General features: G+C 38.6%; 1 protein-coding gene across 3 annotated transcripts in view; it reads right to left on the bottom strand.

Moving 5' to 3' along the window:
• Nucleotides 1–21,757, bottom strand: part of RP1 (RP1 axonemal microtubule associated) — a 188,800-nt gene that overhangs the window by 41,090 nt on the left and 125,953 nt on the right. For all 3 annotated transcript variants that reach the window (XM_068671868.1, XM_068671870.1, XM_068671869.1), the window contains 7 exons: nucleotides 21,343–21,494; nucleotides 17,600–17,678; nucleotides 15,341–15,472; nucleotides 14,584–14,765; nucleotides 13,911–13,997; nucleotides 10,030–10,162; nucleotides 8,537–8,676 (listed from right to left, as the gene is read on the bottom strand). In XM_068671868.1, coding sequence (XP_068527969.1) covers nucleotides 8,537–8,676; nucleotides 10,030–10,162; nucleotides 13,911–13,997; nucleotides 14,584–14,765; nucleotides 15,341–15,472; nucleotides 17,600–17,678; nucleotides 21,343–21,494 — 905 coding nt within the window. The remainder of the gene's footprint in view (nucleotides 1–8,536; nucleotides 8,677–10,029; nucleotides 10,163–13,910; nucleotides 13,998–14,583; nucleotides 14,766–15,340; nucleotides 15,473–17,599; nucleotides 17,679–21,342; nucleotides 21,495–21,757) is intronic.

Raw genomic sequence — 21,757 nt, 5'->3', positions numbered from 1 at the left:
ACAAGCAAGAATTGATGTGTTCTTTGGATGTAAATAGACATCTGTTTAAATATTGCTACAGCTACCAGCAAACAAAAGCTAAATGGCAACTGCACTAGTGCATGTTGGGATGAATAAATTATGTGAGTGAGAGAATGAATGTGTTCCATGCAAGAGAGAATGTGAGTGGGTGGGTAGATACATGGGCATGTGTGTGGGTGACATTAAAAAAACGCAGATGGATAGTAGAAACAGACGTTGTAATTTTTATTTGTTGCCAGCCAATTTGCCATCAGACAGGAAAAAGCATGATGACCAGAAAGCAACAAAAGAAGAGATGATTTTTAAAAATTATTATGTCATCTGGCCCATTCTCCTAGCAGTGTGTGACTATTCTCTGTAACATGCTCAGAGAAAGAAAATATCAGATTTATTATTCCTATCACAGCCTTAGGACTTCCAGAATTCTTACCTTGTTATATCCATGACCTCCCCAACAGTTACCGTGGGGAGGTACCGTGGGGAGTCATGTAATGCATATGCAGCCCAAACTAAGACATAGCAGTGAGGAACTTCTTGTAAATAACTTTTTGGGAGCACTCATTGCTTTTTAATTTTATTCTTTGTAATTCCAAGCTAAATATAATTTTCTTGTCAGTCTACATGACCCTTGACTTAGAGGAAATGGACTGTATCGCTAATATTCATGTTCCTTCACAGCTAACTCTCTCTAAAAAAGGGACCTATCATTAGTCTCATTCTTTGCAATAATAATTAACAGTCATTAGACAACAGTGGTCATAATCACCCATTGTTATCAATGAATTCTCATAATAATACATTAAATTGCCCACTCCTTCAGCCTTAGCAAGAATGTACTTTTGGTTGATGCCATTACTTTTTTTTTTTTCCCTGCTCAGTATAAAGGCATTAGGAACTGTATTAAACACACTACTGCAAGTGTAATTAATAAAAGCCAAAAGGATCTTATTTAAATTGGCTTGCTTTAGATAAAGTGTTAGCTAGGCAAAATTACAATCCACATTTATTTAACTCATTCAATTGGTAAAAAAGTTATACATGATTTCTTGAATGAGTAGAAACAAGCTGTCTTTTCTGCCCTAATGTATTTTCTTATATGTTGCTATATTTTTTTGTCCTCTTAGCTTTTCCTTATATTATAGTCCTTTAACAGTCAAGAGAGACCAGGAGAGTTCTTTTTTTCATAACTCAGTTTTTCTTAACTTTGTCTTCTTTTCCTGTCCACTTCATATTTTCCAGTGATACTGTCCCTCAAGACAGCTTGACCTTTACATCTTTCTTTCACCTTCTATTCATGATACTGTCACTAAAACCTTGTTCCAACTTTTTCATTAATGTAATTGTAATAAAAAAGAATATAAGACTGGTAATAGTATATCAGACCACAGATCCATCTAGTCCTGTCACCAATAGCTGCCAATAATAGATTCCTGGGAAAGAGTTTAGAAAGAGGGTAAATTTATAGAGATAATTCTTAAATATCAGCATTCTCAAGCTTTAGCAATTTGTGGTTCAGGGATTTCCCAAGCCAGAGTGCCTTTTCACTTACTGGTTGTCTTCCATGACAATGTGCAATTGCTCTTTGCACCAACATGCATTTTACCATCAGCAATGTCTTGTGGCAGAAAGTAAAATAGATTAATTATGCACTGTGTAAAAAGCCACCTCCTTTTGCTTTGAATCTGCCACCTGCAGGTTTCATTTAATGCTATTGAGTTATCATATTTCATAAGAAAGTAGAATTACTCATTTTCTATATGCCATTTTATTTTTCTTATCTCCCTATCCTTTCCTTATAACATCCCTTTTCTAGGCCAAACAGTACTTGTTTGTTTAGTCATTCCTTGTATGAAAGATACTTCACATCACTTGACTTTCTTTTTTATACATCTTAAGCAAGTGAATCAGTAAGGCACAGAATTTATTATGCATCCTCACAAGAGAACTTACCTGGGGGCATGACAGTATATTCTACATTGGAGGGGGTGGGCATGTCATTTTTTCTAGTAATTCCTGACCAAATGGAATCTTTGGGTCAGGCTCAAAGGGTTACATCAGACCGGCAGCCAGTCACCAGTGGGGTTCCCCACAGCTCCATTTTAGGGCCAGTTCTCTTCCACATTTTTATAAATGAGCTGGATACAGGACTTGCATGTATATTAAGTAAGTTTGCAGAAGATACTAAATTAGGAGGAACAGTTGATTCCCTTAGGGTGGAGAGGCCTTGCAGAGAGATCCTGGCAAATTAGAGGGCTGGACTAAACTGTTCAAGCTGGACCAACTGCATTAAATATAACAAGAGCAAGTGCTGGATTTCTGCACCTGGGATAGGACAATCCTGGATATACGAAAGGACTAGGAGATAGAATGGCTGGTACCCCAGAGGGCTGTGCTGCTATTCAGAGGGACTGTGACAGGGTGGAGGGTCAGGCTGAGAGGAACTTCATGAGGTTGAACAAGGGCAAGTTCATGGTCTTGCATGTAGGGATGAATAACCACGAGCACCAGTACAGGCTGGGGGCTGACCTGCTGGAGAGCAGTGCTGAAGAGAGGGACCTGGGAGTCCTGGTTGACAGCAGGCTGACCATGAGCCAGCAATGTGTCCTCGTGGCCAAGAAGGCCAACAGTATCCTGGGGTGCATTCAGAAGAGTGTTGAGAAGAGTGTTGCCACCAGGTGAAGGGAGGTGATCCTCCTCCTCTACTCAGCCCTGGTGGGGCCACACCTGGAGTACTGTGTCCGGTTCTGGACTCCCCAGCACAAGAGGGTCATAGAACTACTGGAGCAAGTTCAGAGGATGGCTAAAAAGATTATTAGAGGACTGGAGCACCTGTCATACAAGGACAGGCTGAGAGAACTGGGCTTCTTTAGCCTGGAAAAGAGAAGACTGAGGGCAGACCTCATCATTGTGTATAAATATCTGAGGGGAGCCTGTCAAGAGGATGGAGACAGTCTCTTTTCAGTTGTGTCCAGCAAGAGGAGAAGAGGCAATGGGCACAAAATGAAGTACAGGAGGTTCTGGTTGAATATAAGAGGGCACTTTACTGTGAGGGTGACAGAGCACTGAAACAGGTTGTCCAGAGAGGTCGTGGAGTCTCCTTCTCTGGAGATATTCAAAAACCACATGCATACCATTGTGCTCAGCAGTGGGGTTGTACTAAATGATCTTCAGAGGTTTCTTCCAACCCTGGCCATTCTGTGATTCTGGGATTCTGAGATGAGAGGCTGGAGAACAGCCCCATGAAAATGGATCTGGGGATTTTGATCAATGGCAAGTTGAACAGTGTGCTCTGGCAGCCCAAAGGGCCAACTGTACCCTGGGGTGCATCAAACATGGCATTGCTAGCTGGTCAAAGGGGAGTGATTGTCCCACTCTGCTTTGCACTGGTGTGGCCTCACCTCAAGTAGTGTGTGCAGTTTTGGGCACCACCAGATAAGAAGGACAAAACTATTTAGAGAGTGTCCAAAGGAGGGTTATGAAGATGGTGAAAGGTCTAGAGGGCAAGACGTATGAAGAGTGGGTGAGGTAACTTGGTTTGTTCAGCCTAGAGAAGAGGAGACTGAGGAGAGATCTCATCTCACAAGGGGAGAGGAGGGACATCTCTGCTCTCTGTGATTGGACCTGAGGGAACAGCATGGAGCTGTGATAGGGGAGGATCAGGTTGAATGTTAGGAAAAGGTTCTTCACTGAGAGGGTGGTCAAGCACTGGAACTGGTTGTCCAGGTAAGTGGTCACAGCACCAAGCTTGATAGAGTTCAAGAAGTGTCTGTACAATGTTCTCAGACATACGGTTTGGTTTTTTTGTGGTCTGGTGTGGAGCCAGAAGTTGGACTAAAGGATCCTCGTGGATCCCTTCTAAGTTGGGATATTCTATAATTCTATGATTCTATGATTTGGTTTGTTCTGTTTTAGTTTGGTTTCACATCAACTGAACATGAAACTGATACCATTTTGGAGTTATCATAATGTCATGATCACCTTCCTCACAGAAGGAAAGCAGAAGCTTTTTCATAGACCATCATTTTGCATGCAAATTTACAGGTGTGTTCCTTTCACATCCACTCTTTTACACTCAGCTACAATGAATTTCATCTGCCATTTTATTACCTAGGCAATCAATGTAGTGAAGTCCTTCTGTAGGTTCTGCCACCAACTTTCATTCTTGCTGCCTTAAATATCAGTATCATCAGAACACTTTGTCATCTCACTCCTCACCCCTTTCCCAATAAACTATTGCATTACAAAGAACGTGAATACACAAAATATCTAAGCTGAAGAAAACTTTCATTGTTCACAGAAAAAACAAACAAACAAACAAAAAAAAACAAAAAACACAGATCACCCAAACAGATCAAAGGATCTGCTTGGAAAGATCTGTTTGGGGGTTGGAAATAGATGATCTTTGAGGTCCCTTCCAACCCAAGCCATTCTATGATTCTATAACAAACATTTTTTTCTACTGCTCAGTATAGTGTCTCTGATTTCTTTAACATTAACTGCTGTGTCACCGACTCTATATTAATGTTCATAATTTAAATATAAATTATTTCTTTTTAGATCTCTCTTCCAGGTTATGCCACAGACTACGTACTTTTTTGTCCTTTATTAATTATTAATTATTGTTCTAATTGTTTATAATAATATCATCCAGGTAATCAACACCACAAACCTTTACCTATAACACAGTTTGGACTTGTCCAAACCTATAACACAGTTTGGACTAAAGCAACAGGATTCTGCAAACAATGAAATCTGGAGGGAAAAAAAAAAAATAAAAAAAAAAAAGTAAAAAAAAGATTGCAAGAAACTATAAGAAAAAGTAGAAGAGGAAAGACAAATATAGCCAAATACTTTTGATAGAAAAACTACGGAAAAACCACTAAATATCTTCCCTTTGATAATAAAACGACCAGCATACAGCTAAACAAAAACATCACATGAGTGTGATGAATGATGAGGGGCGGACAACTGGCTGACCAGTAGGGCTCAAATGGTTGTGGCAAATGGGTCCGCATCAGGCTGGTGTCTTGTCACCAGTGGGGTCCCCCAAAGCTCCATTTTAGGACCATTTCTCTTCAGTGTTTTTATAAATAATTTGGATGTAGGACTAGAAGGTGTTTTGAGCAAATTTGCTGATGATACTAAACCGAGAGAAGCTGTTGTCTCTGTCGAATGGAAAGGCCTTGCAGAGAGATCTGGACAGATCAGAGAGCTGGGTGATCACCATCTGCATGAAGTTTAACAAGAGCAAGTGCCGGGTCCTGCACCTGGGACGGGGCAACCCTGGCTATATGTACAGACTGGGCAATGAGACACTGGAGAGCAGCCCCGCAGAGAGGGATCTGGGGGTTGTGGTTGACAGCAAGTTGAATATGAGCCAGCAGTGTGCCCCAGCTGCCAGGAGGGCCAATCGTATCCTGGGGTGCATGAAGCACAGCATTGCTAGTTGGTCGAGGGAAGTGATTGTTCCGCTCTACTCTGCGCTGGTGCAGCCTCACCTCAAGTACTGTGTGCTGTTCTGGGCACCACAGTATAAAAATGATGTTAAACTATCGGAGAGTGTCCAGAGAAGGGGTACATGATGAAGGGACTAGAGGGGAAAACGTAAGAGGAGTAGCTGAGGGGAGAGGGGGAAAAGAGGAGGTTGAGGGGAGACTTCATCACAGTTTACAGCTTCCTCATGAGGGGGAGTGGAGGGTCAGGTTCTCTTTAGTGACCAGTGATAGGACCCATGGGAATGGTGTCAAGCTGCAACAGGGGAGGTTTAGGCTAGACATCAGGAAGAGGTTCTTCACCAAGAGGGTTGTCACACACTGGAACAGGCTTTCCAGGGACATAGTCATGGCACCAAGCCTGTTGGAGTTTAAGAAGCATTTGGACTATGCTCTTAGTCATATGGTCTGAATTTTTGGGTAGAGTGTGTGGAGCCAGGAGTTGGACTTGATGATCTTTGTAGGTTCGTTCCAACTTGGGATATTCTATGATTCTATGAATTTCAGTAGGTAATAGGACACTGATTTTTTTTAATTTTTTTTTTTTTTTAAGGAAGGAATATAGCACTATATTATTTCTAAGAAAAGGGTAAATTAAGCGTATTTGCTTAATGACATGGCTTATGTCATTTTCCTCAGTAGTAAACTAAAGGAGGGGTAAGCTTCATTGAAATATATACCTTTACCTCTTTTCACTCTTCTCTAAAGTATTGGTTATCTTCATATTAAAATGGGCAACGTGGGTCATTAGGAATGTGAAATGACACATTCAAAAAGTCGGGTAAACTACTATATAGGTGTCCCGCATTAAAGTGCACAGTCCACCATATCACTCAGACCATTCACAGCAACAGTTTTTTGAATATAATACCTAGAGCTGAGCTAAGAGATCTATTACAACGAAGAAAAAACAGAAGCAGAGGAGGAGTCTACAAAATTTTAAAGAGGTTGCAAATATATTACTTAAGTAAAAAAAAAAAAAAAAAAAAAGAAAAAAAGATATTGAAAAAGCAGCTCTGAGGAGAAGGACTTAGGGGTGTAGGTTGATGAGAATCATAGAATCATAGAATCATAGCTCAACATGAGTTGTTAGTGTGTGCTTGCATCCCAGAAAGACAATCATTTCCTGGGCTGCATCAAAAGAAGCATGGCCAGCAGGGCAAGAGAGGTGATTGTGTCCCTCTGCTCTGCTCTTGTGAGACCCCACCTGTAGCGCTGTGTTCAGCTCTGGGGCCCCCAGCACAAGAAGGACATGGGGCTGTTGGAGCAGGTCCAGAGGGCAACAAGGATAATCAGAGGGCTGGAGCACCTCTCCTATGAAGACAGGCTGAGAGAGCTGGGGATGTTCAGCCTGGAGAAGAGAAGGCCCTGTGGAGACCTTGTAGTGGCCTTCCAGTGCCTAAAGGGGGCCTACAAGAAAGCAAAAGAGGGACTCTGTCACGGAGTGTACTGATAGGCGAAAGAGAATGTTATTAAACTAAGAAACATTTAGATTAGATATTTAGGAATAAATTTTTTACTCAGAGGGTAGTGAGGCACTGGCACAGGTTGCCAAGAGAAGCTGTGGATGCCCCATCCCTGGAAGTGTTCAAGGCCAGGTTGGATGGGCCTTTGAGCAACCTGGTCTTGTGGGAGGTGGAACTAGGAGGAAGGAATTTTAAGGTCCCTTCCAACCAAAACCATTTTATGATTATATGACGTGCAGTGTTAACTAGGGTGATAAAGATGTGTTCTTCTGCTCAAGAAACAATAAACAACCCAGAGACATAACAAGTGAGCACAGAATAGAGTTCTATAAAAACAAGAATGGCAAAGATTGGGTGACAAGGAAAAAATTATTCACACTGTCTTCCAGCAAAAGAATGGAAATCAGATAGAACTGGTATGCGGAAAGTTACGTGGGCTGTAGTTAAAGTGTGGTCCATACTACCACAGGAAATTGTGGATGTTCATCACATGTTTAAAAGGAAATTACATTAATTTATGAAACAAATTATCAGTGACTATTGAACACAAGGATGTTGTGGCTGGATCAAGAAAATATTTAACTGACAAAAACTACAGGCTGGAAGAGCAGCCTGGTGAGTATATACTATGTTTCTCTTGTTTATATAGTCTTACCTGGAAGCCAGCAATTGGCTGCCAGCAGAAACATGAGTCTGGACTGGAGATTTGTGCTGAATCAATATGGCAAACCTACCATGCTTTTATTCTTGAGAAAATATTTTGACATTGTAATGCAAATAAAGAAAAAATTGTCTAAGGGCAAAGCTAGCAAAGCAGTGGAACAGATTGCCTAGGAAATCTATGGTATCTCAATCACAAGAAATCTTAAGAAAAGTATGAAACAAGTATGGGGGATCCTGTTTCATTGCACAGAGATCAATTGAAAGGTCTTATTAAAATCTTATCTAGTCATACCCAGACTGATTCCAGGGTATGTGTGAACACGTTGTATAGATATAGTCATTAATATTGTAACTGGCACAGGTTGACCAGAAATTCTCTACTAGTTACAGTATGTTGAGCAGTTACAGTATGTTTACAAGCAGTTTTACCTGTTTATGATTCTACTTATAAATAGGTTAATTAGACTATAATAGTTAACACATTTGAAAACTCTTTTTAACCTGTATCAGAACATATTTTTACAAAGCAGATTTTAAAGAAGCCGTCACCGGAAGAAGTCACATCATATCACGTTAATATTCATAGGTAAGTAAAATTCACAAACAACTGGAAATAAAGGCACAGAATTTTATACATCAATGGGTTTAATTCCAGTTTCTAAGAAAAATTACTAATGGTTTGTGGCTTTTTAATTTATTGCAACTTGAACTTTTCTTAAACTACAATTCAAATTCAAGTAAAATGTCCATTCTTAGTAAGCAACACATCTTTTCCACAGGTTACTACAGTGTAAAATCAGTGCTTGTATTTTATAATTGAAAAGAAATATGATTTTGGAAGAAAGCAATAAATGAAACACAGTAAACAGGTAAGGAACATAACTCAGTACTAACCTGTCCTCTTTCAAAATGTGAGTGGTTTAGTCTTCTTTTGCAGGAATCTCCCTGCTCTCCAAATATTGTGATAAATATGTCTGCATCAGTCCCTGATGCAGGCAATGTTCCCGTATGAACACTGACTGAGTAAAGAACTTCTGTCACGAGAAATCAGTGACACATTACCAAATCAATGACATAAGATCAGCAAACTTAGCCATGTAATTAACAATCATTATAAATCAATATATTCTAGGTGAAAGATTGATTTCAAGACCAAGGAAAGAAGTTTTCATAATTGACATTAATGCTTTGTGTGAGTTTCATATAGCTTGCTAATTACCTCACAACAACACAGTACAGCATTAAAGATGAAGTGTCCTTTGTAAATCAACACAACAATCCATGTTTACTGTTACAAATGAGAAAAACATCATCTTAGTTGCGGAATCTTATCCAGTGGTCACTGAAATCAGCTAAAAGGATCTCACTGATTATGTCAGGCTTTTTAATGAGCTTTAAATTCTTGTAGGAATTCAAAATTGAGTAAGGATATACCAATGTAATAGTGTTGTACCAAAGGATAAACACAGATACAACACAGATTAAATCCACTCTTTTTTTCTGGATCAGCTGCATTCTGTTTTTGCCTGGCAATTTGATAATTATGGCCAGCATCAATTAATTTGTTCAGGAGAAATGGCTCAGCTATTTATTTGGTTATGTATTATCATTATTATTATTATTACTATTATTATTATTATTATTCACCACAAAGAACAGCTTGCCATGACTTTTTGCTGATGAGTTATGTAATAAATACTGCTTGAGATAGCAAGACACGATTTTTTCTATATGGGTTTGGTGAACTATGTGAAGAATTAAATATTATAACAGACTATTAAGATCTAGTTAGATAGCAAATGTAAAAAGTTTCAAATATTTTAACCGAGAAGACTTCTGTTCATTGAGTATAATGAATGATCTTTGCTAAATATTTTCTATAATGTAATCAGAACAAAATGAGATGTTATATTTTAAATACAGTGATTAAATGGAACAGTGACTTACTGCAGTAGAAATGGGGTTTGAATAAAACCTCAAAAATAATGTTGCTTTTTTTCCTTCTGTGAATCATGACATTATGAATTTGCATATGCCTTTTTTAAATCTGCGATTTCCTCCCTCACATAGTATAAGTATCTGTTTCTGAAGACTGCAGCAAAAATATACTAACTGGGCTTTATGTATTTTTCAGACTTTCAAACTGGTACTTAGCCTAGTGAACACAATTTATCAGCTAGTTTAAACCAGAAAAAATATGTGAACCATACATATTATTAAAGACCCAAGTACTTTGACTGAATGTTTAAAAATAATTTTCAGTGAGTTTTTTTTATTATAAAATGCTTCATAGTCCTACTCGTGCTCATTCCATTAGGTAGTTCACAACTTTGTGGAAGTTTGTGTATGTACTTGCTTGTGTATTTATTTCTTGTTCACCAACATACCTCTGAGTGGTGCTTTGTCTGGTCTGACTGCTGCTAGCTCTGTCACAGTCTCAGATCCATCTTCTCCAAACAGACACTGGGCTTCAGTGAAAAAGCCCAAGTCTTGTTTAGTGTCCAGGTCTTTTAGCCGAAGCTGCAGGCAGAAGCAGAAACAAATGTCCTTCTCTGAAATATTTTGTTTCTTGTTTCCATCCCTGTAGAAACCGACATTTCCTCCTATTTTTACACAGACAGTTTATAAAAGCTATCAGCCTAAGGAGAGCTACAGTGGGTGCTGCAAGCCCCTGATTCTGAAGCCTGTTGTTAATAGCTGTATTCCTCATGGAGTATTGACACAGGCATAGGGCCTGTTTGCAAGGAACCAAGTGAAGAATACAGATTAAATTGATACATGCATACTTGCAATTTCAGAATTTCAAATTTGCCCATATAAAAAAAATAATTGTTTTGCTGTTTTTTATTTGTTTAGATGTGACTTGCTGTGTCACAGCTAGGATTTTCAAAGTTGGAAGAAATTAGGTCTCATTTCAAGAATGAATTACAATATTAAGTGAGAGCCGATGTCCAGATTAATCCCTCCTAACTTTAAATACTCCAGTGGAGACTGGTAAATTAGGTTCAAAATCTGTGAACTTAGAACCTCCAAACCAACTGAAGAAGCATGGCTTTGGGATCCTGCTTTCCTAGCTCCTGATGCAGTTCATGCAGAGATCAGGCTCACAGGAGGGCAACCTAGGTCATGAGTTTTATTCTAGAGCCATTCATAAAATACAGAATAATAAAGTATCAAACATATGCAGACATATTTCTGGTGCTAAAACATTCAGGACTGAATGTGATACATAGCTAATAACTGCAAGTCTGCAGAAATGACTTAAGAAATCAGAATCTTTTTGTATAAAATTATTATATACAGGACAAGAGGAAAAGTAAAAGGAAAGAGAGGAGAATGAAAGGGAAAGGGAAAGGGAAAGGGAAAGGGAAAGGGAAAGGGAAAGGGAAAGGGAAAGGGAAAGGGAAAGGGAAAGGGAAAGGGAAAGGGAAAGGGAAAGGGAAAGGGAAAGGGAAAGGGAAAGGGAAAGGGAAAGGGAAAGGGAAAGGGAAAGAGAAAGGGAAAACTTAATGTCACTTGTAATTGAAACCTTTAGGCAGGAATTTCCAAAATTACTATGGTGACTTACTACCTCTGCTGGCACCTGCAGCAGCAACAGAAGCTTGTGGCTCATCATACAGGATACACATACCACTGTTTGGAAATCCTGACTTTTGAATATGTGTTTCCTTACATAGACTTCAAGTGTAGGCTGTGAAATGCATACATAATTATACCATTGAATTATATAATTTATTAGGAATTTTAGAGTTTAAAGTTTAAAAAAAATGGCAGACTTGTTCCTAGAAATATAATTACTGAATATTTTCCATTTCTGCTTATGCCATGTGCTCAGTGCTTCATAAGATCAGGCAAAAAGCTTCCAGATGAATGTAAACAATTTCCTATGATGATTTCCAGAACCAAACTGTTAGTAGTTTGAGTAAACAGAGTGGGATTTTTTAGACAGTATTAAATTCCACTGAAATTGCAGTGTGTTGTGTATCCATTTTTGCACCTTCAGTAATTGAATATCCTTACTAAATGTCTATATTCTTTTCACACACGGATATCCTCCCTAACTTCTACCAGTATAAACATCCCTAATTAAATATCGAGTATCACAAAGTCCTTTGGTAGTAAAAGTAGACAAAGGGTCAACTATATAATATAATTATAACTACATAAACATAACAGAAACTGTCCCCCTCAAAAAAGAAAAAAAAAAAGTGTAAATTTATGCAGTAAAATGTACCTGACAAATTCTTGTTAGTCATTAGTCATAAGATTGCATCTTTATCTCAAATCATATATTATCTACATTTTACTTTATGAAAGTAAAAGTAATTTTTGTTTTGTTTTGGAAAGGGAGAGACGGCTTTTAAGCAATTTTTTTGTTTTCTCTAGTATATAAGTCTTCAAAAGTTACAGAAAATATACACATTCTAGCTAAGCTTGGATCATTTCCTAAAAAGCATACAGTGAAACATAGATCAGCTGGAAAATTTCTGGTATTCTGATGCTATTGTAAAAATCAGAATAGACAAGAGAGTAGCAAAAGGAATGTAGAGATTTTATCTCTATATTATCTTTTGCAGTTGCATCTGTACTCTGTGGTTTTGTGAGATTTCTGAAATTTTGCCTATTACTTCTTTCATTTAATGAGAAAATAAGGAAGACAATTCTTTGCTCTTTTCAACTGGAACTTGGCTTGACCACTGATTCATAGTGAAATTACACATACTGACTGACTCCAATAGACTTTCGATTTCTATAAAGCTTATCTTTTTTTTTTTTTTTTTTACTGCACTATAAGAGTTCTATTAAAACCAAACCAACACTCTTATATTTTAGATTAAGATTCCATATATAAATAATTTATAAACAGACTGATAAATGAGTAATAGATGTTAAAAGCACATTACTGGCACAAGCAGTATATCTTACTGTGGCTAATGTTGTGAGTTGTAAGTGCACCAGTAGAAGAGACTACACAGGTCTATAGCAAGCCATTGCCTTGCAGATAGTAAAAATGTATAGCTACTAATAAACCATTTATTAAATAACTACTGAAGTATTTAAAAGTATGAACAAAAATCACTTAGCCATTTGCAGAGGGTTGTCTTTGTAAAGAAAGCAGATAGCAAACTATGACTTTTATGAATTTTCTGCCATTTTCTGAACCACCTATTCTGAGCACTAAAATCTTACATTACTTAATCATGTAATGGATGTTGTGAGGGTAGTGTCAGTCTTTGGAATGTTTTATCAAATGGCCTGGAAAGGTATTTTTTAAATGAGAATTAGCTGACTACAAAATTAGCTGACAAACATATGTTGGGAGAGAATATGAACAAGATAAACTCCTCCTCTACCCTCAGTGGAGCTCATAAACTTAGACCTAATGTCCCCTCGAATATCATAAGCTCATTCAGCTTCTACCCTGGAATGCAGCTGTCTCTAGAGTTTCCCATCAGAACAGTTTCTGGACTGTTTATTGATCTAGGGAATCACCCTTTGTTTAAATCTGCAGTAGGGTTAAGGAACTGTGTGGCCCAGTTCAGAAAACCATAATTTTACTGTCTTGAGAATTATTCAGTGCTATGTACACAATACTTTTTAGACACCTGCCTCCAGGAATAGTTCATTAACACAACTTCTCTTTGCATTAACACCCAAGCTTTTTTTTTTTCCCCAAAGCCCAAGTGTAATCAGGACCAACACCCTTCTATTCAATCTTCCTACACACCTGAGGAAAGGTATACATTTAAAATCTGCTTGAATCATAATATTGACAACATTAAATCATTTCACCATCCCTTTACATGAGAGACCTTAAGTACATATTAAATCTCAGTCAGATGTTCAAGGTCCACTGATGAATGTGTTGTACTGAATAAATAAAAAAAGCATCAGTTTAATTGCTTTCCACAATTAGGCTGCTCTGTGTGAGGAGGTTGTCAGTTTTTCCATGCAGGGATTAGCATCTTCTAACATCAGCAGAAAATGCTGCCCTTCACGTCCTGGTGAACCATGCAGTATGGATCTGCACATCAGTGAATCGGTATAGCTATATGTGTGTCAGTAGGCAGAAGTAAGGCAGGTCTGCCCTCAGAGAGATCTGGAAGCTGCAGACAATCATCTGTAGACATAAGGTAACTGAGCCACAAGATGTGTGGCCCTGCCAATGTGGTGCAAAGCCGAAGCTACCAATCTGTCTTCAACAACAGCTACTTATACTAGTAGTAAGCAGAGTATTTTATGTTTATATGTAGTGCATTTGGAATACCTTGTGAAGTTTAATTCCTCTTCGCAAACATGGACTGGATAACACAAAGGAAACTTTTGTTATATCTCCAATATCTCCAACAGTCAACTGTTAGAAAAAAAAAAAGGGGGGTGGGGGGAGAATGATGTTTATTGCCTATTTCCAGAAGATAAGTAATGGCTGAATTTTCATGTTTAAGAATAAAAATGTTTATGAAAAGGGGTGGCCCAGTTTCAATCACCTGTCCATTCAATCAATGTGCCATTAATTTAATGCATAAATTACAGAATTGGTATTTGACCAGGCCCAAGCTCATGGTAAAGATACATAGCTTCTGAGTAGTGAAAACAGATTAGATGAGGTTTGTGAAATAAAAAGCAAAGGAAGTACTAAGTAAGTACTAGATAAGTTCTTTAGTTATTGACTTACTGTTAAAGACTACTAGCCTTAGTTCAAATTTAGTAAGGTTTTTCATGCCAATGTTGCAATTGACCCAAAAAGAGAGCTTTGGTAAGTCATATGTATCACCCCCTATGCAAGAACTTCAAGTGCTGTTTATTTAAGATATGGGGGTGTAAACATTAACTCTGTTAAACAAAAATTCATTCCACACAACTTCACATATAGAGCTTACAAGTGTTACTTTACTGGCAAGCATTGGTAAGATTTGTGTAAAATAAAAAAAGAAGCTAACCAAAAATGGATTGTCATTCAGGTTCTGAACTTTCTGTGCAGGAGATTTCCCTTTTCTTCCAAATACAACAACTTGAATATCAGGCACATCTTCTGGTACTTGTGTACAGTGCACCCACATTTGCCATCGTCCTCTACTTTTAGTATCAATTTGTTTTGTAGGAAGAGATGTCACAGACATTTCTGCATTGGGAACAAACATATATTCAGAGTCCATGCCTAAGTTATAAGATAGTATGAGCCATAACATAAAATTTCTTTGCCTCGTAGGGCTGGATCCAGCACAAGCAAGTCACAAAAAGCCCTATTACTCATTGTAACCCTGTGAAGGTGTGGAAAACCAGGCTAGCAGCCTCACAAATCCACATGTGGCATTTGTGCAAGTGCCAGGCCTATCTTCTTTGCTTTGTTCCAAGGACAGGATACATGCTGCCAGCACTTGCTGCTAATCACCAAGGGTGATGCCAACCATTGAAAGGGTAGACTACTCATTACTACCTCCTCTGGCAGCAGCAAGAACAAGCTCTGCAGCATTGCCATTCCCACCTTTTCCATCCCAGGCATGATTTCTTCCTTCTTCTTCTTTTTTTTTTTTTTTCAGAAGACATGATTTGCCTTGGGCCTGGCCCCAGCCACTCACACATCGGTATACCATTGTTCAGTTTGGCTACACTGTGAAATAGCATTGTGCTGACTTTATTCTGCTTTACCATGCAATAGTGATTCACATAAATTGAAGACATTTCTGTTGGCATTACCTTTGAGCGGAATTACCACTTCTACAAAATCTTTCTTAGAGCATTTATTGATCCAGTCATTGTGAGCAAAGACGTGAGAAGAAAAAGGGTAGCTGACTTCTTTTATAACAATTTTTTCCAAGAACCACTCATCTGATTGAAAATAAACAGAACATTATTAATTTATACCTTTTAAGCAACAAAATGTTCTGTGCATGCAGTCATAATTTTCTATCTTTAGAAAATCAATAAAATATTTTCTTTTGTCTGACTTTTTAAGGAAACAAGACTTCTGAAAATATATTGACTGTGTGTGTATGTATCTGTCTGTTCTCCTACTCTCTAGTATATTCGATACAGTGAAGAATTCTTAATTTTTTTTTCAGACCTTGTGAAAATAAACAAATGGACAAATTAGATCTATTAGTGCCCAAAAGGATGGGAAGGCATAGAGGTCCCACAAATGAAATGATATTATAAATTTCCTAAAAGAAAACAGTATATCAGGATTTCTACCATATAAATACATTGAATGGATTGGGTTGGAAGGGACCTTAAAGATCACCTAGTTCCAACCTCCCTGCCGTGGCAGAGATGCCACTAGATCAGGTTTCCAAGGGCCTCATCCAACCTGGTCTCAAACGCTTCCAGGAATGGGACATCCACAACTTCTCTGGGCAACCTGTTCCAGTCCTCACCAACCTTTGAGTGAAGAATTTCCTCCTAATCTCTAATCTAAATCTCTCCTCTTTTAGTTTAAAACCATTCCCCCTTGTCCTGTCATTGTCTGACTGAGCAAAAAGTTGATCTCCATCTTTTTTACAAGCCCTCTTTAAGTATTGAAAAGCTGCAATGAGGTCAACCTGGAGCCTTTTCTTCTTCAGGCTGAACTTTTTAAATTCAAAACCATTCTCTTTCTCCTATCACTACACTCTGTGACAGAGTCCCTCTTTTGCTTTCTTGTAGGCCCCCTTTAGGTACTGGAAGGCTACTACAGGGGCATTCTCCAGGCTGAACATCCCCAGCTCTTAGCTTATAGGAGAGGTGTTCCAGCACTTTGTAGCGCTCTAACAGGTCCAATTCCTTCTTGTGCTGCAGGCCCCAGACCTGGATGCAGCACTCCAGGTGTGGCCTCACAAGGGCAGAGCAGAGGGAGACAATGACCTCCCTTGACCTGCTGGTCACTCCTCTGGTGATGTAGCCCAGGATGCAGTTGGCCTTCTGTAATTTTTCCACTAAACACAACTTCCTTTCTGGCAAAGATATATGCTATCTAATAAGCTTCAAACTTAGCTGAAGGATTTCTCTTGATGGAGGCTATTTTGTAGATTCTCTGGAAACAACGTGTTTGAAGGCTCAGAACTCTGAGTCTTGGTAAAATTGGTTATACTCCAAGTCTTGCACTGGAAAAGACTTATCTGCATTATTGACATTAACTCCACAACTGGTATATCTGCAGAACCTCTTATTTTTCCTCTAAAGACTGTTGTGCCAAAACTGTAGCCAAAGTATTGAAGAAAATATCAATTCATGATGCTCCTTGCTGTTGCTATTTAAGAGGTAAGCAATTTCCTTAACCCTAAGAGTTGCTGTTGAGCTGGAAGGAGGACAAGAAAAAAAATGCTGCAGAAAATGCAGCCTTTTTATCTGCCACTCAACCTCACTTATTCAGAATCCCATAAGAAAGAATATGTTTCTAATGAGATTAGAAGAAAAAAATATGAGGCTAGAACAGCCTTCCTTCCATGTTCCAGTTCCTAATCTGATGGACTGATTTTCTTTTCTTTACTTAAAAGCAGTACTGAAGTACTGGAAACAAACAAACAAACTAACTAACAAAAAAAAAAAAAAATCTCTCTTAAAAATTAAAATATCCATCATCCAAAAATGGAAAGGAAGAAAAAATGTCAAAATTGCAAAAGCATGAAGTCATATTGCTTTGTGAAAAATAAAGGCTTAGTTGACAGTAATCAAAAATACATAGTAACTTCTATGGAGAAAACCTTCACATATAATTTTACCATTTTACAGTGTCACTGTATTTGATAGGAATGTTTTGCCTATTTTAGTGAAACCAAGTTAGAAACTTGACATGTATGGTCCAACAGAAATAATGAACAGCAAGAAATTGAGAGTAATTTCATTTTTTCTAAAATTAAAAAAATATGAACATTTATGATTTTTAATCTTAAATTTAAGATATTTCTGAAGTTCCAGGATTCCTTAAATTTGATCATCTAAATTAATTTTACTACAAGTTTACCGAAAAAAATTGCTGACCTTTTTTTGGACTCTTAAATCCAACAAGAACTTTGTTCAACTTGCCAAGGTATACTGCTCTGATTTTGAAAACATCCACCTGCAATGTGAAAATAATTTAAAATATATTTTAGTTAAACTTAGTATGTATCTGCTTTTGAATATTTATCATTTTAGCTTTGTGCATTGCTCTGTGTTTTAATGGAAGTAAATTTATCTCATTCATGCTATTCTACTCTCTTTGAGTTCATAATTAAACAGTACATGTGATAACTGGTATTTTCTGTGCCGGTGAATATTGTGAATTATCAATTTCAAAATGTTGCTGTACTTACCAAGAAGTAATTTTTAAAACATTAAATACACATTCTAGCAGTAAAGTGCTCATGTCTACTACTTTCATAGACTAAAATAACCAAACCAGCTCAATTTCTACTTGTGTTGAAAGTTACTTTGATCCAGAAGCTAACTCTTAATGAAAGTTACAGGTGTTCAATAATTCTGAAAATGTGAAGCAATTGACTTTCACTAAAAATCACAGATAATTTAGCGGGAATTAGGTAAATGGGAAACGAATAGTATTTTGGGAAGATTTCAACCAGTGTGCTATTGGAATAAGGATTTTTCACTGAAGCCATTTATATGATAGATTTTTATCATACACTAGAACTGCATGATAAACATGCTTCATGGTATCTTCCCTTCTTCCCTACTGCAAATCTTAGTATAATCACCTTCTTGACCTTACATGTTTGTTTTCTTCTTTGCTCAGTCATCTTTCTTGACTATTAATGGGAAAGTTAACATAAATCAGCTCACACCGGCACTGGGGACACAGATAGCTTAAAGCATGCATTTGTTGGCTTTTTTGAACTGGGCCTTAGAAACCAGGTTTGTAAACATGATATTCATGAATAGATTTGTTTAATCTCTTGGGAAAACAAGTGCAAAACCTCCACAAGTAAGTCTCTTTTATCTCTTATGACTTCATGAGCTATCCTGGTGTAGACAGAGAAATTGTCTTTATTGGGTTGAAAATGTAATTTGAAGACAAAAATTGGAGATCTGCTTTGGGTTGAGAAGGCAAACAATAAAAACGTGTTGTTGATTCCAGAGTTGCTGTGAAGTACGACTTACAAAAATTCATGCTATTGTGAGGACCATGTTGATCACAAGAGTCAAGTAAAAAAAGTTATAATAAAAAAAAAAATGCTAAGAACAGAGAATTAGCCATCTGGGAACAAGTTTATTGTTGGAATGAAGAAAGCTGTTAAAAGACGAAATTCCAAATAGCTGTTAATAAGATCTTTTCTATAGAAGAAGGTGACTAAGGTGCCATAGCCTAGGATATAGAAAAGCCCTTTAAAGTTCCAAATTCTTCCAAATCTGAACATAGACCAGACCGCTCCTTGATAGGGAAGGTCTCCTCACAGACAATGACATAGGCAAAGCAGAGACGCTTAACGCCTTCTTTGCCTCTGTCTTAAATGCCAATGATGGGCTTCGGGACCCAGGGTGCCCTGAGCTGGAGGACCGGGACGGTGGGGATGACAAACTCCCAACCGACCCTGAACGTGTGCGGGATTTGCTACTCCACCTGGATCCCTACAAGTCCATGGGTCCGGATGGGATTCATCCCCGGGTGCTGAAAGAGCTGGCGGACGTCATCGCGGAACCTCTCTCAATTATTTTTCAACAATCCTGGGAATCTGGAGAGGTCCCGGTAGACTGGAAGCTGGCAAATGTTGTGCCAATTTTCAAGAAGGGTCAGAAAGAAGACCCTAGCAATTACAGGCCTGTCAGTCTCACGTCAGTGCCTGGTAAAATCATGGAGAAGATGGTTCTCGAACTTATTGAGGCGCACCTGGGGGACAAAGCAGTCATTGGTCCCAGCCAGCATGGGTTTGTGAAGGGTAGGTCCTGCCTAACTAACCTGATTTCCTTTTATGATAAGATCACCCGTATGGTGGACCAAGGGAAACCAGCTGATGTGATTTTTTTGGACTTCAGCAAGGCTTTTGACACGGTTTCCCATAGGATCCTACTGGACAAAATGTCCACCATACAGCTAAATAAAAACATCATACGATGGGTGAGCAATTGGCTAACGGGTAGGACCCAAAGGGTTATGGTGAATGGGGCTGTGTCAGGCTGGCGGGCGGTCACTAGTGGGGTCCCTCAAGGCTCCATTTTAGGGCCGGTACTTTTCAATATTTTTATAAACGATCTGGATGTAGGAATAGAAGGTATTTTGAGCAAGTTTGCTGATGACACCAAACTTGGAGGAGTTGTGGACTCGCATGAGGGTGGAAAGGCCTTGCAGAGGGATCTGGATAGGTTGGAGAGCTGGGCGATCGCCAGCCGCATGAAGTTCAATAAGAGCAAGTGCCGGGTCCTGTACCTGGGACGGGGAAACCCTGGCTGCACATACAGACTGGGTGACGAGACGCTGGAGAGCAGCCTAGAAGAGAGGGATCTGGGGGTCGTGGTAGACAGCAAGTTGAATATGAGCCAGCAGTGTGCCCTGGCAGCCAGGAGGGCCAACCGTGTCCTGGGGTGCATCAAGCACGGCATCGCTAGTAGGTCAAGGGAGGTGATTGTCCCACTCTACTCTGCACTGGTGCGGCCTCACCTTGAGTACTGTGTGCAGTTCTGGGCACCACAGTATAAAAAGGACATGAAACTGTTGGAGAGTGTCCAGAGAAGGGCTACGAAGATGGTGAAAGGCCTGGAGGGGAAGACGTACGAGGAACGGCTGAGGGCACTGGGCCTGTTCAGCCTGGAGAAGAGGAGGCTGAGGGGAGACCTCATCGCAGTCTACAACTTCCTCGTAAGGGGGTGTCGAGAGGCAGGAGACCTTTTCTCCATTAACACCAGTGACAGGACCCGCGGGAACGGGGTTAAGCTGAGGCAGGGGAAATTTAGGCTTGACATCAGGAGGGGGTTCTTCACAGAGAGGGTGGTTGCATACTGGAACAGGCTCCCCAGGGAAGTGGTCACTGCACCGAGCCTGTCTGAATTGAAGAAGAGATTGGACTGTGCACTTAGTCACATGGTCTGAACTTTTGGGTAGACCTGTGCGGTGTCAAGAGTTGGACTTGATGATCCTTAAGGGTCCCTTCCAACTCAGGATATTCTATGATTCTATGAATAAACTGTCAGCTAGATATTCTCTTTTGATCTGAAATAGATATTTCTGTTTGACCTGAAATTTGTTTTAGTTTCTTTATTCTTAAGTCAATAACTACTCTAGGAATTGCTCTTCTAGGAAAAGCCCTTTAAGACTCAAAAATGCAAGAATATATTTACAATGTTTAAAAGCAAGAGTGTGGAAAAATTGGAAACACGAAAAAATAAAATGCTGCTTGGAACAAGGACATTACTGTTCAGGAAAGTTAATAAAGGCAATACTCTGTCAGCCATATTAAAGCAAAGTACAGATACCTCTCTGGCCTTAAAAGTTCAGAATATTAAAGAAGAACTTTTAGAGTATATTTAAAATATATTAAAGTATATTTAGAGTATATTTAATTAAAAACAAAACAAAACACTTTATCAATTTAATTGCTTTACCATGCTGTAATGCTTAAAATGTTACCTATGAAGACAATCAACTCTGAGTTAAAAGAGAAAATCATATATAAATGGAATGCAAAAGTTAGTAGAGTATTTTTGATATTCTATACATGAAAACTTGTATGTAAACATACATTTTAACAAAAAGACACTCACAGATTCAGTTACATTTTTCCTCATTGTTTTACCTGCCCTCTAGCAAAAGTGATCAGGCTGTTTCTTGAGTTAAGCCATCGTTTCCCTGAGTCACTCTTCTCTCCTTGAATACAGAGATAAGCCTCACCAGTGGCATCTGCTTTCTTCAAGTCTCCCGTGTGCAAATGGATTGAATATTCCACAACTTCAGAAAAAAAAATATATATGTACAAAAACAAAGTCAGTATGAGAAAATCGTGCTTCCTGCCCAACACCTGCTTTATCTACCAATCCCTGGTAGAACTCATTGCAAATATATCAGAATCTCCTACCATATTTTCTTCTTGAAAACAGAGCTTAGCACTTACAAAGTGATTTAGAAGAAAGCCGGGATCTGATTGTCTTAAGCTTTAAACTCGTGTAATTATCTTCACTGAATTAATGCATCAGGACTACCAAGCTTTCTCA

Source organism: Anas acuta, chromosome 2 (genome assembly GCF_963932015.1).
Source record: "Anas acuta chromosome 2, bAnaAcu1.1, whole genome shotgun sequence".
NCBI lineage: Eukaryota > Metazoa > Chordata > Aves > Anseriformes > Anatidae > Anas > Anas acuta.
The sequence above is the reverse complement of the archived record's forward strand: the minus strand, read 5'-3'. Positions and strand labels throughout refer to the sequence as shown.